Source organism: Dendrobates tinctorius, unplaced genomic scaffold (assembly GCF_039654945.1).
Source record: "Dendrobates tinctorius isolate UK_male_01 unplaced genomic scaffold, ASM3965494v1 ptg000233l, whole genome shotgun sequence".
Lineage (NCBI taxonomy): Eukaryota > Metazoa > Chordata > Amphibia > Anura > Dendrobatidae > Dendrobates > Dendrobates tinctorius.
In genome coordinates, this window is record NW_027361900.1 from 5,284,294 (window position 1) to 5,305,802 (window position 21,509).

At 47.7% G+C, this 21,509-nt stretch overlaps 1 protein-coding gene across 1 annotated transcript in view; it reads right to left on the reverse strand.

Annotated features, from left to right (window-relative positions):
• Positions 1-367: 367 nt before the first annotated feature.
• Positions 368-21,509, reverse strand: part of LOC141060289 (zinc finger protein 184-like) — a 34,351-nt gene continuing 13,209 nt past the window's right edge. Inside the window, exons 2-5 of the mRNA XM_073556505.1 lie at positions 21,315-21,438; positions 21,134-21,231; positions 15,458-15,548; positions 368-1,271 (exon numbers count right to left, since the gene is read on the reverse strand). Of these exons, the coding sequence (XP_073412606.1) occupies positions 505-1,271; positions 15,458-15,548; positions 21,134-21,231; positions 21,315-21,438 (1,080 nt within the window). The 3' untranslated portion in view covers positions 368-504. The remainder of the gene's footprint in view (positions 1,272-15,457; positions 15,549-21,133; positions 21,232-21,314; positions 21,439-21,509) is intronic.

Consider the following 21,509-nt stretch of genomic DNA (forward strand, 5'->3'; position numbering starts at 1 on the left):
CATGATTTTAGGGTTTTTTTCCTTTTGTCTCGTTCGAATATAGGTCAATATTAAATAGTCTCCTGATGAGTCGACTTTGGTGAGGACGATGAAACCCGTAGAAATGAGAGGCTTGGAGAATGAGTGTGTATATGTCACCTCACCCGATATACTGAGAAGTGGGGTATGTTTTTTCTATTAGTCATCTTCTGACTAAGCTTCAGGGGGTGAATTATGGGTATAGTTTTACATTTGGAATTAATAAAGTTTAGTTTTATCCTTTTGTCAGCAAACATGAGGAATGACAAGAGACAACCCATTTAAGAAAATTCAATTTTGGGTAAAACTATTCCAACACTATGAACATAAAAAAGGCTTCTCCCCTATGTGACATCTCTGATGTTTATTAACAGCTGATTTCCAAGTAAAATATTTCCCATATTAAGAAAATGAAAAAGGTTTCTCCTCTGTGTGACTGCTCTGATGGTGATCAAGAAGTGCTTTCTAGTTAAAACATTTCCCACATTAACATGTAAAAGGCTTCTCCTCTGTGTGAGTTCTCTGGTGCTTAACACAATTTGATGTCTTGCTAAAACATTTCCCACATTCTGAACATGAAAAAGGTTTCTCCCCTGTGTGAGTTCTCTGGTGCTTAACGCAATCTGTTTTATTGTTAAAACATTTCCCACATTCTGAACAGGAAAAAGGCTTCTCCCCTGTGTGAGTTCTTTGGTGGATAACAAAATGTGATTTCTGTGCAAAACATTTCCCACATTCTGAACAGGAAAAAGGCTTTTCCCCTGTGTGAGTTCTCTGGTGAGTAACAAAACGCGATTTCCATGTAAAATACTTCCCACATTCTGAACAGGAAAAAGGCTTGTCCTCTGTGTGGGTTCTCTGGTGGTTAACAAAATGTGATTTCCATGTAAAACATTTCCCACATTCTGAACAGGAAAAAGGCTTCTCCCCTGTGTGAGTTCTCTGGTGGTTAACAAAATGTGATTTCCATGTAAAATACTTCCCACATTCTGAACATGAAAATGGCTTCTTTGCTTTAGGAGCAGTTTGTTTTTTAATGTCTCTTTGGTGACATTGATTTTCCTTAGTAGTCAGTAATGAATCAGAAGATGGGACCTGTTTCAAAGGATCAGATGACAGATCTTTGCTGTGAATGGATGATGATATATCTGGTGTAATGGCAATCACTTCAGTTGTATCTTGTAGAATCTCAAGATCATCAGATTTAAAAGTTGAAGATGTCAGCTGTCCCTCTGATCTCCTGGTACAGTCATCTGCTAAGACAAAAAAACAATTTTTTTTATAAAATATCCTTGAGCTTTATATTTTTGAATGTCTCTATTTAAACTGTCCATAAAAATGGCAAGCTATGTAAAAAAAACTTTAATTATTTACCAAGACAATGACAGTTCACAGTCTAATAGAAAACCTTGTTGGATGAACCAGTAGTGTGTGGTGTTCAACTGTTTGTTCATTCTGCCTCCCAAATATCAAATAAAAAGAAACCAATCAATGTTATGTAGATGAAAATAATACCTATTCTCATCTCACAAAAAACAAGTCCCCACTCAGGTCCATCATCTGTCAATGGAAATACAGAGGTTCCCACACTATTAGTGGCTCAAAGGCTGTTGAAAAGCAACAGAGTTTCTATAAACCAATCCAGCAAAATCCGCTCTCACTTCGGAGTCTTGCAGTGTGCGCAAACAACATTTAGGATCCCTGTATTTAGCAATATTATAGTGAGAAGAATCCACTTAATTTGCGGTGTGTGTCTCCTGGAGCACAATCTGGGCACTATGTGCTGGGTAATAAAATGGCAAATGTGTAATTTTCACTCTCCAACATCCACTGCGTGTTAATTTCCGGAAAGTGGCTGTGGAGTCAAAATATTCACTCCTCCTAAGGATTATAACCCTCAGTGAATTAATAACATGGAATCACTTTATGGGGATTTCTACTCTTCTGGTTTTCTGTGATTTAGTTATATTAGGGCTTCTGCATATGGTGTGTCCAATCTCATCTGGGATCTGTTCCTGCTGTCCAGCTGGAGTAATCTGCTCCCTACTTCAGCCAATTGGAAAGTACCACACCCTACTAAAGCGCAAAGCACATGGCCGGAATCTGCCAAATACAGCGCTGTTCTCCTCTGGTTCAGTCCTCTGTGCTCAGCTTGCGCATTTGCTTCCTGTTGTGACCGTGGCCCGTTTACTGACTACTCTTGTGTCTTCTGATTCTGTATTCTGTCCTTCTGGTTCTGACCCAGCTACCTGACTATTCTTCTTGCCATCGAACACCACAGACTAGCAGGTAACATTATGGTCCAAGCCTAGGGGTCCCAGTGTAAGTCCAGATCCATGTAATGGTGTTAGATGAGCAAGGCAATCCTTGGGATATGGAAAGCAGAGAATGTTCATGGTGGACATCTTTTGAGCTGCCAGGTGACCATGAACAGTGCTCCCAATACATTCAAAGAAAAAAAAGGGGGGTTTCCAGCTTCCAAATGTACAAAAAGTTTATTAAAGGCATAAGAACAGAGATGAACGGACATGCCCCATAATGGCGGAAAGCAGAGCAACGCGTTTCAAACAATATGTTCTTTTTGCGCTTGAAAAAGAACATTGTTTGAAATGCGTTGCTCTGCTTTCTGCCATTATGGGGCATGTCCGTTCATCTCTGTTCTTATGCCTTTAATACATTTTTTGTACATTTGGAAGCTGGAAACCCCCCTTTTTTTTCTTTGGATGTATCTCACGTTTGGCTTGACTGAAATCCGAGCTTCCATGCACCACTATTAGCCGGGACAGGTGAGCTGGTTACTGTTTTTTCATTATACTCCCAATACATTGTGTCTGCAAACTATTCCAGCTAGATCTGCATTCAAATAGCTAAATGGCGCTCCTTCCCTTCTGAACACTGCCATGTGCCCAGACAGTAGTGTACAACCGTATGTAGGGTATAGTGCGAAGCTGGAAAATAATTTGTAAGATCCATTTGTTTTCTATTACCCTTTGTGAAGAATTCCAAACTTACCACCACATAAAGTGACACACATCAGATAATAATAATGGGGCCTGATTAGGAACTACTGAAATGATCAAACTCCACAGTCTCCATCAGTAATAAATGAGTAACTAGTGGTGAAACCTCTCTGGGGTAATTAGAGTATGGGGCTCGGAGACTTCACAATCTATACTAGCCTAAGCTTCAATATTTTCTGTCAGATAAGTTTCAAGAAGAAATATTAGGCATTTAAAGAGAACTGTGTATTAGGCCGGTTTCACACGTCCTGATATTTCCGGTACCGTTTTTTCTGATCCATGTGCATAATACTTGTGGCACATGTGTGACAACCCTGTGCAGCATCAGTACCACATGGACGGCCGGCAGGGAAGAAGCGCTACAGTAAGTGCTGTTCCCCTGCGGCGGGTGCTGAAAACGCTCTCATCATTCTCCCCTGATCTGCCGGCAGGGAGAATGATGAGCGTTATATTAAAGTCAGAATGATGACAGCAGGTGGGGGCTTTTGGGACTATTACTCCCATCAACCTACACCTGCTGCTAAGAACAGTGACAGCAGGAGCGGATGATTGGAGTATTCCTCACCCGTCGTCTGCACTATAACTAAATAAATGAATGAAAAAAACGGCGTGGGTTCCCCTTATTTTCTATAACCTGTCTGGCAAAACTCACAACTGGGGGCTGCAACCCTCAGCTGTCAACTTCTGCAAGGCTGGTTATCAAGAACAGAGGGGTCCTCACACTGTTTTTTTAATATTTAAATAAATAATTTAAAAAAACGGAGTGGAGTCCCCCATTTTTGAAAACCAGCCATGCTACAGCTGACAACTGGGGGGCTGGTATTCTCAGGCTTGTAAGGGGCCATGGATACTGACCCCCCCAGCCTAAAAATAGCAGCCCACAGCTGCCCAGAAAAGGCACATCTATTAGATGCGCCAATTCTGGGCGCTTTGCCCGGCTCTTACCACTTAGGTGTTAGTTGAGTATAACTGTGTTTGTTATTTTTGAAAAAGGAAAACTGTTTTGTTTTATTTCTAATAAAATACTTTATTCTGACTGTGTGTTTATTTACCATGTAACTATGGGGTTAGTAATGAATAGACACCTTTCCATTACTAAGCCATGGGCTTGATGTCACCTGACAATACAAAGGTGACATCAACCCTACAAATATGAACTCCACGTGCCACCACTACAGGGCAAGTGAGAAGAGCCGGGCAAAGCATCGAAATTGGAGCATCTAATAGATGTGCCTTTTCTGGGCAGCTGCGGGCTGGCTATTGTTTAATCTGTAGTTGTAGTTTTCAGTTAATGAGATTCTCATGCTCTGGGGCGGGGCTGTGGGTTGCGTTGTGGGTGGGGCCTTATGTGGTGCTCTGCGTACATATTAATCTGTATTTGCTTATGACATTGATCCTTCAGTGACCTGCCCCCTATTTTACATAAAAAAATTACATACAGAAAAATGTCAGCGCAGTACCATCTATAAGTAAGAGATAGAGGCTACTGGACAGGCGCCGTCAGTGTCATGTGTAATTTTTTTTTTCTAAGCCTCACAATAGCCACAATATTATAGGCATTATCAACAATAATATCAATACTATTATATGCATTATGTAAAAATGGGGGGCAGGTCAGTGAGGGATCAGCGACCTGTCATAAGCCAATACAGATGAATATGTAATCAGCGCACCACATAAAGCCCCGCCCATGGGCCACCACAGCCCCGCCCCAGAGCACGAGAATCTTATTAACTGAAAACTACAAATACAGATTAAACAACAACCACAAGACGGATTTCATCACCAGGTATCATTGTAATCAGTATAACGGCGCCGACCTGATAGTGTCTGTAGGTTACTGAACACAATCCTGCTGACAGGATCCCTTTTATATTTAGATCTTAGGCATTTGGAAGAGGCAATGGAGAGATTTTTTTCCAAGACTATCAAGAAGTTATAGACTCACATTAGGCAGGAAGGCCGATCCCACCACAATCAAACTATCATACAGAAGGAACAGGTTAAAAAAAAAGACAGAATAAAAAAATATGCTACATCCCCAACAACAACGTATGTATGAGGAGAGAACACTAAACTGGAGTTGCACTCATTTATAGTGGACCATTGGAGCCACTATGAGTCCTGACCAGAAGATTAGAGAAAGTATTAGTGCCTCCATTTCAGGAGACATTGTGCAGTAATCTGAATTTCTTAGGTTGGAAAACATAATGTAATTTATGACGTGGAGTGAATCCATGAAACCAGGGCTGGAGCCATGCCAACACATCTCCTGCAGGCGTGAATAAATGTATATTACAGCCATCAGCCACGCACAGTTTAGAGATATATCATGGCACAGGTGGAATGTTTGTCCTGTAGATTATCACAATCCTCCTTGAAGTTAGTTAGAATCATAGAATCGTGCATTTTCTCACCTCTATCAAAAAGCAGCAGTCACAGCCACCAATGTGCATCACATCTATTGGTCTGCCTTCTATTGGTGAGTGATCTGTTATATATATTGTACATGCCATTAGTTTATCCATGTATGTTTTAGAGCAGGTGTTTTTCTATTTGGTTTTTATCATTGCTTATTTTCTTTAGTCCTATAGCGCAGGTCAATCTGTTTATTTTTGATATCCCCAAAATCCTTTATTATTGCTTTTGACATCTCTTGCAAGCCTCAATTCATTGTCAGCTTTAGCTAATCTGATTTGTGCCCTGCAGGTTCTGCAGACAGCATTATATTCTTCTTTAGATATGCCTCCCTCTTTCCATTTTATAAACATTTTTTTCTTCCTTTTTAGCATGTGCTTAAGTTCTGTGTTCATCCATCCTGGTTTCCTTAAATGCTTCCTATTCTTCCCTCTTTTCGGAATTGTTAACAATTGTGCTTTGAGAAATTCATTTTTCAAGATTTCCCATCCTTCCTGGACATTTTTGTCTTTAAGGATATCCAGCCCTTGGATCCCTCCAATTCTCTTTCTGAATCCCTTAAAATCTACCTTTCTGAAATCTAACCTTGACGTCTGAGTCTTCACAGGTCTTCCTCCTCTAGTTATCCAAAATTCTAAAATAGCAATAGTTGGTTTTAAAAGAAATTGAAATTTCAGGCTAAAGGGAAACTCACACTTGCCATATTTTTTGGACCATAAGACACACCTAGGTTTTAGAGGAGGAAATTAGGAAAAACAAATTGAAGCAAAAAATGTGGTCAATTCTGTACTTAATATCCCCTATCCTGGTATATATGGTCCCTTCACCCCCATCCTGATACAAATGTCCCCCTCATCCCTACCCTGGTATGCATGGCAACCTCATCCCTATCCTGGCATGCATGGATCCCTCATCCCTATCTTGGTATGCATGGCCCCATCACTATCCTGGTATGCATGGCCCCATCCCCATCCTCGTATGATTGGCCCCCATCCTGGCATGCATGGCCCCATCATCCCTATCCTGGTATGCAGGGCCCCATCTTGTCCTGGTATGCAGGGCCCCATCTCGTCCTAGTATGCATTCCACCTCATATCTATCCTGGTATGCCTGGCCCCCATCTTGTCCTAGTATGCATGGCCCCATCATCCCTATCCTGGTATGTAGGGCCCCATCTCGTCCTAGTATGCATGGTCCCATCTCTATCCTGGTATGCAGGGCCCCATCTTGTCCTAGTATGCATGGTCCCATCCCTATCCTGGTATGCAGGATCCCCATCTTGTCCTAGTATGCATGGTCCCATCCCTATCCTGGTATGCAGGATCCCCTATCTCATCCTAGTATGCATGGTACCATCATCCCTATCCTGGTAAGCATGGCCCCATCCTTATCCTAGTATGCATGGTCCCATGTTGTCCTGGTATGCATGGCCCTGTAGGAGGAAGGAACGGAACAATGAAGGCAAGTGTCTCTGGGCCGTAACCATTGGGTATGCCACTGGTGTGGCAGGGGGACGGAGAACCTGACCGGGACAGACCTGTGACCTCTGTTTCAAAGGTCGAGTCTGATATAAAAAGTGGGGTGCGCCGGAACCTGGGGCTTCTGGCGGGAAGACAGGAGGTGCAGCAGAGGAAGATTTGCTCCCTCCCTGCGGGTAACACTACTGACGACAGACTGCGCTTGAGTGCGCACCCCCCCACCATCCAGCAACAGCACCAGTGACTGCTTACCGCTGCCGGACACCGACCCTACGCAACCGCAGGCAGGAAGGGCTGACCGTACTCTGCAACGCTTGACAGCAAACAGTGTAGAGTGCATGGCTCCCGTCGGAGACTTTGACTTTACATCCACGGCTACGGCCTTAATACCAGAACCTTCCGCCTCATCCGCTGAAACAACAGCCACCGATACCCGGACATAGAGCAGCCCACCAAAAGGTCCCGGACTCTTCTTCACCGCTAAGAGACAGTGCCTCCGGTACATCCAGGATCGCTTCCTCAAAGTAACGCGCCATCTGCGGGGCCATCGTGGAATCTTCCAACCACCTCCCTTCGGATGACAGAGTCTGATAAGTTGAACCCTACGTTTTTTCCTTTCCCGCCGTTAGCAATTCTTTTTTTGTTGTTATCATTGTTGACAGCTGAAGTCAAGCTGTCACTGCATAATATTGAACTTCCACATATTTGTCTGCGCAATACTTCTGTGCATCTTGTATATATTAACTCCCTGCATGGAGAAAGCGTTATCTTTTTCTCTGGTTATAAAAAGACACCCGTTAACACTTGCTCTGCCCCCTGCTAGTCACTGCATCCAACGCACCTGCTAGTAACCTACAATTGGTGTAGTTGGCAGGATGCAGTCTATCAGCATGGTGGTGGCAGACCAAGGAGTTGGGGACAGCCCAAGGTCTAGCATATCATTGGTGGCCATACTGAATAATCTGCCAAAGTACACCGGTAGTAACACCATGCTGCGGAGCTGGACCAAGCGGATACGGGCCATGATGAGAATGCACCCGATGACCCCTGCTTTAGAGGCTGAGGTGGCCATTATGACCTTAGATGGGGAAGCCCGAAACTCGGTAATGTTACGGACCCCTAGGTAACACGATACCTTCGGCAAAGTTCTGCAGCTCCTAGAGGAGACTCATGGGGACCCGACTGATGTAGAGGAACTGAGGACTCACCTATTCAGCCGTATGCAGAGGGAAGGTGAAACAGTGACCCAACATATGAATGCTCTGCAAGAACTTAATACCGCCACTGTTAGAAAGAACAGTGTGGGAGTGGGCCCCATAGACGTAACTTTGCGAGACCTCTTAGTGACTGGACTGCGGGATACCCTGACGAAGCAGGCCTTGTGGGAGCGCGTACGGGTGAATCTTCGCCAGACGTTTTCCAAAATAGGGAGTGAGGCGTGCACACGGGAGCAGAAGCAGGGGTGGCAGTCCCAGTGGGGAAGGCTCAGTGCACTAAAACATCTGTGAGTGCGGTGGCCAAGCCCCAATGGGTTGAAGAGATGAGAAAAGAACTGCAGGACATAAAAGGAGAGTTGGCGGAAGTTAAGAAAAAGGCTGAAGCTGCTGTGACTCGCTCTGGGGCAGAGCCCTGCCATGATTCCAGAATGTACCAACAACAGCGACCCCTCACCTGTTATGAATATGGGGAAACAGGACAAATGTCCAAGGCGAGGAAGAAACCAACCTCGCCGCCCGTTAAACTAGAGGGCTCTGAGCCGGGGGGACTCCGCTTGGAGCCAGAACAGATACGGGGGAGTAGTGGAAGTCCCACAAATTTAGTGTCTACGTGCCCGTTGATCTGGGCAGAATTCGAGGGGCGTGCTGTGCAATGTTTGGTGGATACAGGGTCCCAAGTGACCACCATGCCTGAGGCCTATTTCCGGCAACACTTCCCTGAAGCTATGAGACCTGAATGGGGAACCGTGATAAAATTGATGGTTGCCAATCAGTTGCCAATCCCGGTTGCAGGGGTAGCTTGGATGCAGGTTTCTCTCTGTGGCAAAGACCTAGGATGGAGGGGTGTGGTGCTGACTCAAGGGGAGGAGAGCCATGAACATACAGTCACGTTAGGGATGAATGTGCTAAAAGAGTTCGGAAGTCTCCTTTTCAATGAGCCCTCCCAAAAAATCCTGAAGCAATGGAGCTCCCACACCCCCCTCAGAGGAAAATCATCCAACAGCTGGTGCGGGTAGCCCAAGCCCAGAAGTCGTGCCGAGAGGGAGAAGTGCTGGGGAAAGTGATTGCACCCTCGTCAGTGAAGCTCGTGTTACTACCCAGACAAACATTAATCTCTCTGCCTGTCCGGGGTCGCATTCCCTTGGAAGGGGTGGAGATACAGATCGAGCCTTCTTTCTCGGAGCAGTTACCCTCGGGATTCTTGTTAGCCTGCTCTTTGGCTACAGTAAAAGGCGGGGCTGTTCCCATTCGGTGTGTAAACCTAGAAGATCGAGATATCACCTTGTGGCCCCGAAGTGAAGTGGCCAAGGAAATGGGTTTGCCTAAAGACATTCTGCTCTCCCAGATACTGCAACTGGAAGCTTGTTGGGGGGACTCCTGGACAGTGACAGTGATTTCAACCATGGCTACAGAGCCGGAACCTACCCTAGAGGGGCAAGTAATCCTGGAGCAGATGCGGGCCGAGCTCTCAGAGCTCACTCCGTCTCAGGTGCAGCAAGTAAAAAACTTCTTGGGACGATATAGAGAGGTGTTTGCCCGTCATGAGGATGATTTCGGTTGTACCATGGCCATTACTCACGAAATTCCAACTGGAGACTCCGCACCCATTGGGGAACGTTACCAGCAAATTCCCCCACAACTGTATCAGGAGGTGAAGACGATGTTGGGACAGATGTTGCAAAAGGTTGTCAACCGAGAGAGTCAAAGCTCATGGGCAGCTCCAATCTTTCTGGTGAGGAAAAAGGACAGCACTCTGCATTTCTGTGTGGATTATCGGAAGCTTAATGCCTGTACCATAAGGGATTCGTATCCGCTTCCCTGCATTAAAGAGTCCCTGTCTGCTCTAGGAAGAGCAAAGTAATTCTCCACGCTCGACCTGGCCAGCGGATACTGGCAGGTGCCCATGCCAGATCAGGATCGGGCGAAGACAGCTTTCATACTACCCATGGGGTTATTTCAGTTCAATCGGATGCCCTTCGGCTTGGCCAATGCCCCCGGGACTTTCCAACGGCTGATGAAGAGATGCCTGGGCGACCTGAACTTTGAAGCCACCTTGATCTACCTGGACGACATCATTGTGTATGCGGCTTCATTTGAAGAGCATCTATGACGCAGAGAGCAGATACTCAGTCGTCTCCAGAAACACGGATTAAAAGTAAAGCCGCAGAAATGCCATCTATTTCGTACCCAGATTGAGTACTTGGGGCATGTAGTCTCAGCAGAAGGCGTGAGGCCATCACGGGAAAAGATCGCAGTCATACAGGACTGGCCTACTCCAGAAATGGTGAAGGATGTTCATGCATTCTTTGGCTTGACAGAATACTACCGTCGATTTGTGAAGAACTTTGCCCACTGAGCCCAGCCACTGCTGGATTTATTGAAAGGGGCGCTGTCCAGTGCAAAGAGTTGGAAGATCCACTGGCAAGAACCGCAAGAGAAGACTTTCAAGATCTCAAGAAGGCATTAACCAAGGCCCCTGTCTTGGCTTACGCGGATTTTACTCAACCGTTTATTCTCCACACTGACGGGAGTTTGCACGGACAGGGAGCTGTGTCTCAGGCGCAGGGCGGAAGAGAGAGGGTGATCGCATACGCTAGTCGGTCCCTTCACGATTCTGAACATAATCCTGACAACTACAGCTCCTTTAAGTTGGAGCTGCTCGCGTTGGTGTGGGCTATGATGGAGAGGTTTGCGGAATATTTGTCTAAGTCATAGTACGCATGGACTTCAACCCGTTGGCACATCTAGAAAATGCCAAATTATGGGCATGAGAACAGTGATGGGTGGCCAGAATGGCCAATTTAGGTATAAAATCGCCTACAAGAGAGGAGTGGAGAACAGCCATGCCGACTTTCTTTCCAGGATCCGCCATGCTGCCCTCGGACTGAGCAGAGATGAGGAGTTGGAAAATGAAGAGATTCCATGTTTCATGGAGCCCGCCAAGACTGTAGTGGCGACGCAGGAACAGCTGTGAGCAAAGACAACGGAAGGCATTTTGGGTCAATCTAGGGATGAATGGGTTCAGTTACAGCAGAAAAATACGGAGCTCACCCTACTGCGACGGTGTGTAACTCAAGGAAGATTTCCCAGTACGGCCCAGAGGGGCGCTCTGTCCCCCGGAACCCTCTGGATCCTTCGCCAGTGGGAGTGCCCACAGATGAAGAATGGGCTATTTGTCATGATCTGCTGTTTGTGTGATCAGGTAGTTCAGAGGTTAATCTGGACAGCCTCACTCAGACTCTGGGAGGCTTTTTATAGCCTCATTGTGGGCTCACTCCTTGTCGCTTATACTCAGACCCTTGGCTGAGTGTGTGACCCTAGTGTGCTTTGTGACTGTGATACTTTGTGCTTGCTTGGTTTTGATCCGGTTCTGTCCCTGTTACGAGTTCTGCCTGTTCCTTTTGTACTGCTCTGATATTCCCGTGTATGACTCTTTTGCTTTGGACCTGACTATTTTCTGACTCCCCCCTTGTACTGCGTTGCCATCTCTGTGCATGATTCATTGCTTACGTTTTGACTATTCTCTGCTTGTCCCCCTGGTACCACGCCGCCCCCTCTGTGAATGACCCTCCGTTTGTCTGATCTGAGTTTCCCTAGCCTGTACTCCAGGATTCCTGTTATAGAACTCTATTGCCATCTCCAGCAGCAGGACGCTAAGCCACGCCCCCTGTGGTCACATGATCGTAGGTCCTGGTGCTGCTAAACTACTTTCAGTGTCGCAGGTCCTGGTGTCAGAATTTTCCCTGCAGTATTGGACCCCGGGTCCCCCCGTAGTCTGGGTGAGTTATCCTGTTCAGCCGCAGCAGTCCGCCGGCGCTGACAGGATCCTGATACTATTATATCGGAAGATACAGCTCCAGACGGAGCTGGCTGCCACATGGCAAGCAGTAACACCTGAAACCCTACTTCCTGAAATTGCCCGTGAAGCACATGAAGGAGGAACACATTTTGGCCCGGAGAAAACTTTCCGGTGGTTACAATGATTCATCTACCACCCTCGACTGCAGACAGAGGTTGAGAAGGCCTGCAGGAAATGCCGGCAGTGTGAACTGGCGAAGCCGCCTGAGCAAAGGGCTCCCGTCCAAACCATAGCGACATCCGCCCCCTGGAACTCCTGATGATAGATTATCACACCATTGGCCCAGTTCACCAGGGTGACCACTTCACACAGTTTGCTGTGGTGACTCCCACTCGTGACCAAACCGCAGAGTCCGCCGCTTACTCCATCCGTAAGAATTTTATTCAGATCTACGGCTGTCACAAACGGATTCATTCGGATCGAGGTGTCTGCTTCTTGGGGAAGGTAATGGAGCAGTTGCATCACCTGTATGGCATCGACATGTCTCAGACCACTCCGTACCACCCGCAGCTTGTGAGAGATTCAATCGGACTCTGATTCAAATGCTTCGAACCCTAGAGGAAGACCGAAAAGCCTGTTGGCCTGAATATGTCTCCGAACTGGTTTGAGTGTACAATAATTGTGTACATCGAGTTACTGGCTACACCCTGCTGTTCAGTCGTGAAGGAAAAGAGATCAGCGAGCTGGAACTGGATCCTGAAGAAAAATATCCAGCCCAGGAGAGGGGGTCTCTTCTTGGTCCTAGATCACCGGCATTGTTTACAGACACTGCATCGGCTGGTGCAAACAAGAGCTAGAACACTCAGTCAGGCCCCTTGCCAGGCAGCTGAGCTTCAAGTAGGAGATCGAGTACTGGTGAGAGAGAAACGTCCTCAAAACAAACTGGAACACCGTTGGGAGAAGGAACCTTATCGGAAGTGACGAGTCAGTTCTGAGGGAACTGTTTACGAAATCCAGAGACCCTGTTTACGAAGTCTAGAGACCCAATTTGACCAGAGGAGATTCCCGAGGCCCTGGAGCCGACTCCAGCAGTTCTAGAAGAAAAAGAGGAAGAGAACGTCCTCACACCAAGCGACGGCCCTCCAGAAGAGTACATCTCTGGATCCCCCATCATACAGCCAGATTCCACCTCTCCAGAGAGCTCCACTACTCTTCCCAGCTTACGACGCTCCGAATGGTCAACAGCTGGCAAACCCCCCCGAACGTTATGAGCAAGACCAATTCGTATGGCAGAAGCGAATCCAGAGAAGGTAAAAGTTTTCTAACGCTCTCCACAAATCTTCACCCGTAGAATGGCGAGCAAAAAGAGTGGGGGGATGTAGGAGGAAGGACCGGAACAATAAAGGCAACAGTGTCTCTGGGCCGGTACCATTGGGATTGCCACTAGTGTTGAAGGGGGACAGAGAACCTGAGCGGGACAGACCTGTGACCTTTGCTGCAAAGGGCGGGTCTGATATAAAAAGGGGGGTGCGCGGGAACCTGGGGTCTCTAGCCGGAAGACAGGAGGTGCAGGGAAGGTTTGCTCCCTACCTGTGGGTAACACTACTGACGGCAGACTGCGCTTGAGTGCGCACCCCCAACATCCATCAACAGCACCAGTGACCGCTTACTGCTGCGGGACGTTGACCCTACGCGACCACAGGCAGGAAGCGCTGAACGTACTGTGCAACGCTTGACAGCTGACAGTGCACGGCTCCCGTCGGAGACTTTGACTTTACAGCCGCGGCTGCTGCCTTGATACCGGAACTCTCCGCCTCATCCGTTGAAACAACAGCCACCGGTACCCGGACCTACAGCAGCCCACCAAAAAGTCCCAGACTCTTCTTCACCGCTAAAAGACAGTGCCTCCGGTACATCCAGGACCGCTTCCTCAATGTGACGCGCTGTCTGCGGCGCCATCGTGGGATCTTCCAACCACCTCCTTCCAGATGAGTCTGATAAGTTGAACCCTACGTATTTGTCCACGCAATACTTCTGTGCATCTTGTATATATTAACTCCCTGCGTGGAGAAAGCCTTGTTATCTTTTTCTTTGGTTATATAAAGACACCCGTTAACACTTGCTCTGCCTCCTGCTCGTCACTGCATCCAACGCACCTGCTGGTAACCTACAGCCCCATCTCGTCCTGGTATGCAGGGCCCCATACTTATAAGTGGCCCCCACCCCCATTCCTATCCTGGTATGCATGGCCCCATCAGAAAACATTAAAAAAACAAACCATTACACTTACCTACCCCGCGCTCCCTCGCAGCGTCCTGCTCCAGTGCCAGCAAATGCTTTATGCTTGTAAGCAGCGCTGAGAACAGTGAGTATTCATGAATATTTCTCTTAAGTAGCGGCACACGTGACCGCCAGTAGCAGCAGGAAGCTGGCGGCTGACACTGAAGAACAATGAATACTCACTTCCCTTTGAGTGCACAGTCCTGGCATCTGTGCTCTGCTTATGAGCAGCGCGTGACGTCCCTGCCATGCGCTGATTACAAGCATATAGCAGTTGCTGGCACCGGAGCAGGATGCTGCGAGGGAGCGCGGGGTAGGTAAGTGTAATGATTTGTTTTTTTAATGTTTTCTGATGGGGCCATGCATACCAGGATGGGGATGGGGGTGTGGGCCAATTATAAGGATGGGGCCTTGCATACCAAGACCGGGGTTGGGGGGTAATCAGATCAAGATACTATTATTAAAGAGCAATTAATATTCATTGCCCTTAAAGCCCATTGGCGTGGAATGCAGTGAATATTCATTTCTCTTTAGCAGCGGGAACAGGAGTTAGCCACAGCCACCTGCTCTAGCTTCCTGTGATCCGCTGCTCCGCCGATACCGTTCCCCCGCCTCGCCACCACAGCCAGAGCCGGTACATCCGGATAATAAGACACACCTCCCATTTTCTTCAAGCATCTTATAGTCCGAAAATTACGGTAGTTTAATTGAAACGTGAGGATAAAGGGAAATTAGTTATTATACAGAAATTCACACTTGGCCTCACTGCAAATTTAATGTTGTCGCTGATAAAAGCAAAGTTTGACTAGAAAGACTGGACCTGGTCTTGAAGGGACCATGAGACATTCAGCAGCACAGAAGGGAGAGAAGATTCATCCGATAAGATCTCAGGGATCTAGGAAGCCAACAGCATCATTACCCTCCGCTTTCTCTTATGGGCCATCATGATATTTTTCTTCAAGTGATTTTGTATCTTGTCAGCACATTCTACGTACGCTGTCATTTGACTTCCAGGGAGTAGGTGGATCTACCAGGTTGTAAGTTCTATAGAAAAGGGCTTTCAATACCCAAAGTCATTTGAACAGTTTTGGGTGGAGGAAAATGTTGTGGTCTAGAGGCAAAATGGTGATCATGGTAATACGGCCGGCCTACACCACCGATATAGTAGCCACAGCAGGTGACTGAGAGGAATCTGCGACTTCTCTGCATTCAGTGGTTACTACTCACCTGGGTAGTCATATGTAGGAATCTCCTCTTTACACCACTCATCACCCCTCACATATGTCTCTGTAGTATTAATATGAGTCAGATCTTCACCCTGAAACAAATATTGTAAGAGTCACAGACAGATGGAGAAGTCCCATCTATGATCAGCTCTAATCCTGCCATCCCCACCGTTCTTATTACACAAGTATAAAACATATAATACTGGGGGATAAAACAAGACTGAGCACAAGACCTTCACAGTCGTCTACACATCATAGGTGTCAAGGTATGCCTAGGTTACTTTAGGCAAAAACCCCGGGACCCCTGCGATGTCCCTCAGACTAGGGGAACCCTGTCTGTCCCTCTACCCAGGGTTTACACTGAAGGGGTGCCTGTCTGAGCCTCCACCCTGTCCCTGTCTCCTGTCCAGCCCTAAGCTGAACCCACCTCCCTCCACCCAGTGAGGGGACCAGACACCAGACCCCACAAATACGTATGGACAGGGGTAAAAGAAACACCACACAGTTAATACAATAATGTGCAAGGGCAACCATATATATATATATATAACAGATTGGAGAAAGAACCACTGAGGGATATACTGCACCAGATATCAGACGCTCCAACACCACCACTGCTGACCGGTATTGCTAGCACTAGGCAAAAGCTATAGTCGGCGACGCCCATAGTCAGGACGAACTATTTAAAGACCAAGGGCGTGGCCCAGCCCTCAGCCAGCATGACAACCTGGTTAACCCTATCCCGACTGGAACAGAATACCCAACAGGGTATTACCGCTGTCTGCCGGACACCCTGGTGTGAAGAGTGTCCGACATGACAGTACCCCGCCTTCTACGAGGGACCTCCAGAACCTCACCATGTCGAGGACCTGGCTTGTCTGGATGGCGACGATGGAACATAGTAACCAGTCGATCAGCATGAATGTCAGAGGCCGGCACCCATGTCCTCTCCTCAGGACCATAGCCACGCCAGTGGACCAGGTACTGTAGAGTGCGACGCACAACCCTAGAGTCCACCACTTTGGACACCTCAAATTCCAACTCGCCATCCACCAAGACAGGAGGTGGTGGCCCGGGGGAACCATCCACCAAACCCACGACCTTCTTTAGCAATGCTTTGTGAAATACATTATGAATCTTATACACAGCCGGCAACTCCAAACGAAATGCCACGGGGTTGATCACTGCGGAGATTCTAAATGGGCCAATGAACCTGGGACCCAACTTAAGTGACGGTATCTTGAGCTTAATGTTCCTAGTAGATAACCACACCCAATCACCCACACACAGGTCCAGACCTGGCACACGTCTGCAGTCAGCCACCCGTTTGTACCTGGAACCCACCTTCAACAAGCGCTGCTTGACTCTCCTCCAAACAGACGACAATTGAGCTCCCAACTGGTCCTCCTCAGGGACGCCAACTGAGCACCCCTGACGCAAGGTGCAAAATTGAGGATGTTGACCATACACACAAAAAAAAGGAGATTCCCCAGACGATTCCTGGCAATGGTTGTTTATTGCGAATTCTGCCAGAGGAAGAAACGCTGACCACTCTTCCTGATTGTCGGAAATAAAGCAGCGCAAGTATTGCTCCAGGTTTTGGTTCATCCACTCAGTCTGTCCATTCGACTGAGGGTGGAAAGCCGATGAATGAGATAATTTGATTCCAAGGCGAGAACAAAAAGCTCTCCAAAACTTTGCCACGAACTGCGTACCTCAATCAGACACAATGTCAGACGGGACACCATGAAGTCTGACCACCTCGCGAATTAATATCTGAGCAAGAGTCTTAGCATTGGGCAAAGACGGTAAAGCAACGAAATGTGACATTTTGGAGAACCTATCAACAATTACCAAAATGACCGAGTTCCCTGCCGAGGCGGGCAAGTCAGTAATAAAATCCATGGAAATCTCAGTCCATGGCTTACTGGGCACCCCGAGAGGCTGCAAGTTACCAGCGGGACGGGAACGAGGAGTCTTGGCCCGTGCGCACGTGGTACAGGCAGCCACATATGAGGCCACATCCTGCCGGATTTTAGGCCACCAAAAACGACGCGATACCAGTTCCAGAGTGCTCTTAACCCCTGGATGACCTGCCAGTACAGTGTCGTGATGTTCGCCCAACACTCTAGAGCGTAGATGTAGCGGCACAAAAGATGTATTAGCAGGCAACCCCGGCGGTACCACCTCCTGAGCCTCCGCAATCTCTGCCTCAATCTCTGTCGTGATGGCAGATACCACCACACCCTTTTGGAGAATAGGCACCGGCTCTTCACATAACTCTCCACCAGGAAAACACCTCGATAAAGCGTCTGCCTTAACATTCTTCGACCCAGGTCGATAGGTAACAATGAAGTTGAACCGGGTGAAGAATAATGCCCAGCGAGCCTGTCTGGAGGACAGGCGCTTAGCAGATTCTAAATAAAGCAAATTCTTATGGTCGGTTATCACAGTAATCTGATGAACAGCCCCCTCCAAGAAGTGTCGCCACTCCTCAAATGCCAATTTGATGGCCAATAGTTCCCTGTTGCCAATATCATAATTACGCTCCGCAGGCGACAGCTTCTTGGAGAAGAAGGCACACGGATGCAACTTGGCCCAAGAAGGGCCCTGAGACAGTACAGCCCCCACTCCAACCTCCGACGCATCCACCTCCACGACAAATGGTAAGGAGACATCGGGCTGCACCAGAATGGGCGCTGAGGCAAAACTATTCTTGAGGAATTCAAACGCCTGTACCGCAGGCTCAGACCAGTCAGAAAAGTCGGTACCCTTCTTAGTCATGTCAGTTAGTGGTTTGGCAATCATAGAGAAGTTCTTAATAAATTTCCTATAGTAATTGGAGAAGCCAAGAAATCGCTGAAGCGCGTTAAGATTATCAGGCCGATCCCAATGTAGTACCGCCTGCACCTTTGCGGTGTCCATCTTAAAACCTGAGGCGGAGATTATATAACCCAAGAACGGTAGCTCCTGTACGAAAAACACACATTTTTCAAGCTTGACATAGAGCCTGTTCTCTCTGAGCAACTGCAGAACCTGTCTAACATGCTCTATATGTGTATCATGGTCGCGAGATGAAATGAGGATGTCGTCAAGATAAATTATAACGAACCTCCCCAACAACTGAGAGAAGACATCATTAATGAAGTGTTGAAAGACCGCCGGTGCCATAGTCAACCCAAACGGCATTACCAAACTCTCAAAGTATTGAATGCTGTCTTCCACTCATCCCCCTGACGGACTCTTATAAGATTGTACGCCCCCCTGAGGTCCAGTTTGGAGAACCACCTGGCACCAACCACTTGGTTGAATAAATCGGGTATAAGTGGCATAGGGTAAGGATCACGGACCGTAATCTGGTTGAGTTCTCTGAAATCCAGACACGGGCGTAAACCGCCATCCTTCTTTTTAACAAAGAAGCCAGCAGCCAGAGGAGAAGAGGAAGGTCTAATATGACCCTTGCTCAGGCTATCCGCAATATATTCCTTGAGAGCTAGCCTCTCGGGACCTGAGATATTAAACATTCTAGCTTTAGGTAACTTGGCCCCTGGTTTCAACCTAATAGCACAGTCATAGGGGCGATGCGGTGGTAGTTCCGAACAACCCTTCTCAGAAAATACATCCGCATAATCCAGCAACGGCTCCGGAATATTGGGGGTCAAAGCGGAAATACATGTAGCCAGGCACCTCTCCTGACACTCCCTGCTCCACTGAATTATGTCCTGGGTCTTCCAATCAATAACAGGATTATGCATTGACAACCATGGAAAGCCCAGAACCATCTGAGCCGGTAAGTTATTAAGCACCTTACAAGTTACCTGCTCTGAGTATAATACTCCGATGTGGAGTTGTATATCCAACACACACTCTGTGATCTCCCCTTGAGACAACGGGGAAGCATTGATGGTAACCACCCGGATGGGGTTCGGCAATTTCTCCACCGGAAATCCCGCTGTATGCGCGAACCTCTCATCAATGAGATTGGCAGCTGAGCCACTATCAATAAATACTGTAATAGAGAGCATTTGCCCCCCCAAGTACCACCCTAGCAGGGAGCATACACTGGGAAACCATGACGGAGGATACACAAAGGCTCAGACAAGACTCCTCCAAACCCTCTGAGCCTATCAGTTTTCCGCCGGCGCGCCCTTCTTAGGTACCAGAAGGCAAGCGTTAATAAAATGTCCTCCTTTGCCACAAAAAAAACAGAGCCCCTGCCTTCTGTGCCAAGGACGTTTAGGCTTGTTACTCGGTGACTGTGCTATACCAGCGATCTGCATGGGTTCCACGGATTCACCCGCGGCAACCTCACCGACCACTCCCCCACCTCCCGGAGGCAACGAAACCAGCGCCCCCTGACGGAGACGTCGGTCTATGCGTACTACAAGTGCCATCGCAGCCTCCAGAGAGGCGGGAGTCTCGTACATTAGGAGAGTCTGTTTAACCCTTCCAGAAACCCCATGCAAAAATTGACTTCTAAGCGCAGGGTCATTCCACTGCGTGTCCACCGCCCAGCGCCGGAATTCCGTGCAGTAATCCTCAGCTGGTCGATCACCCTGTAGCAGTGAGCGTATCTTAGACTCTGCTAAGTTTAATCTATCCGGATCGTCATAGATCAAACCCAGAGCAGAGAAAAAAAAATCTACAGATTCAAATGCCGGTGAGTCTGAAGGGAGTGAAAAGGCCCAGGCCTGTGGGTCACCACTCAGCAAAGAAATCACCAAGCCCACGCGTTGAGCCTCATTACCTGAGGAATGTGGACGCATACGGAAATACAATTTGCATGATTCACGAAACACCGTGAACTTACCACGATCACCAGCAAATCGTTCAGGAAGGGGAAACTTGGGCTCAGCTGCCCTGGCTGCAGCCTCAGCAGGTACTGCAGGAGCTGACAGGCCTTGTTGCTGGACCGCCCCCCTGAGTTCAGTGACCTGTATGGATAGAGCCTCCAGCTGCTTGGTTAGGGAAAGTATAGGATCCATAGTAAGTAACCCCTATATTCCCTATCTATACCTTTTTTTTTTTTTTTTTTTTTTTTTCTCTCACTTTATTATTTGGGCCGACTATAATGTCAAGGTATGCCTAGGTTACTTTAGGCAAAAACCCCGGGACCCCTGCGATGTCCCTCAGACTAGGGGAACCCTGTCTGTCCCTCTACCCAGGGTTTACACTGAAGGTGTGCCTGCCTGAGCCTCCACCCTGTCCCTGTCTCCTGTCCAGCCCTAAGCTGAACCCACCTCCCTCCACCCAGTGAGGGGACCAGACACCAGACCCCACAAATACGTATGGACAGGGGTAAAAGAAACACCACACAGTTAATACACAAGGGAATACAATAATGTGCAAGGGCAACCATATATATATATAACAGATTGGAGAAAGAACCACTGAGGGATATACTGCACCAGATATCAGACGCTCCAACACCACCACTGCTGACCGGTATTGCTAGCACTAGGCAAAAGCTATAGTCGGCGACGCCCATAGTCAGGACGAACTATTTAAAGACCAAGGGCGTGGCCCAGCCCTCAGCCAGCATGACAACCTGGTTAACCCTATCCCGACTGGAACAGAATACCCAACAGGGTATTACCGCTGTCTGCCGGACACCCTGGTGTGAACAGTGTCCGACATGACAATAGGGGAGATCTCCTGACACCTTCTCTCCATCTACCTGATGATCCTGAGGAGCTCTGGGATCTTCTTGTTTACAGTCCTGTGGAAGAAGAGGACGGGGACATCTCTCTGGTGTTGTCCTCTTACTGGATAGATCTGGAGGAAACACATACAGGGACTGAATTCATTCTCTACATACAGATAATTATAGGCCGTGTGTATTTAGTCCTGTCTATTACCTGGAGATGTGAGGAGCTGGGGAACCTCCATTATGACGTTCTTGTACAGATCTCTGTGTCCTTCTAAATACTCCCACTCCTCCATGGAGAAATAGACAGCGACATCCTGACACCTTATAGGAACCTGACACATACAATGATACCGTCATCCCCCGATCCCTTCATAGTGTTACTGTATAATGTCCCAGCATTCCC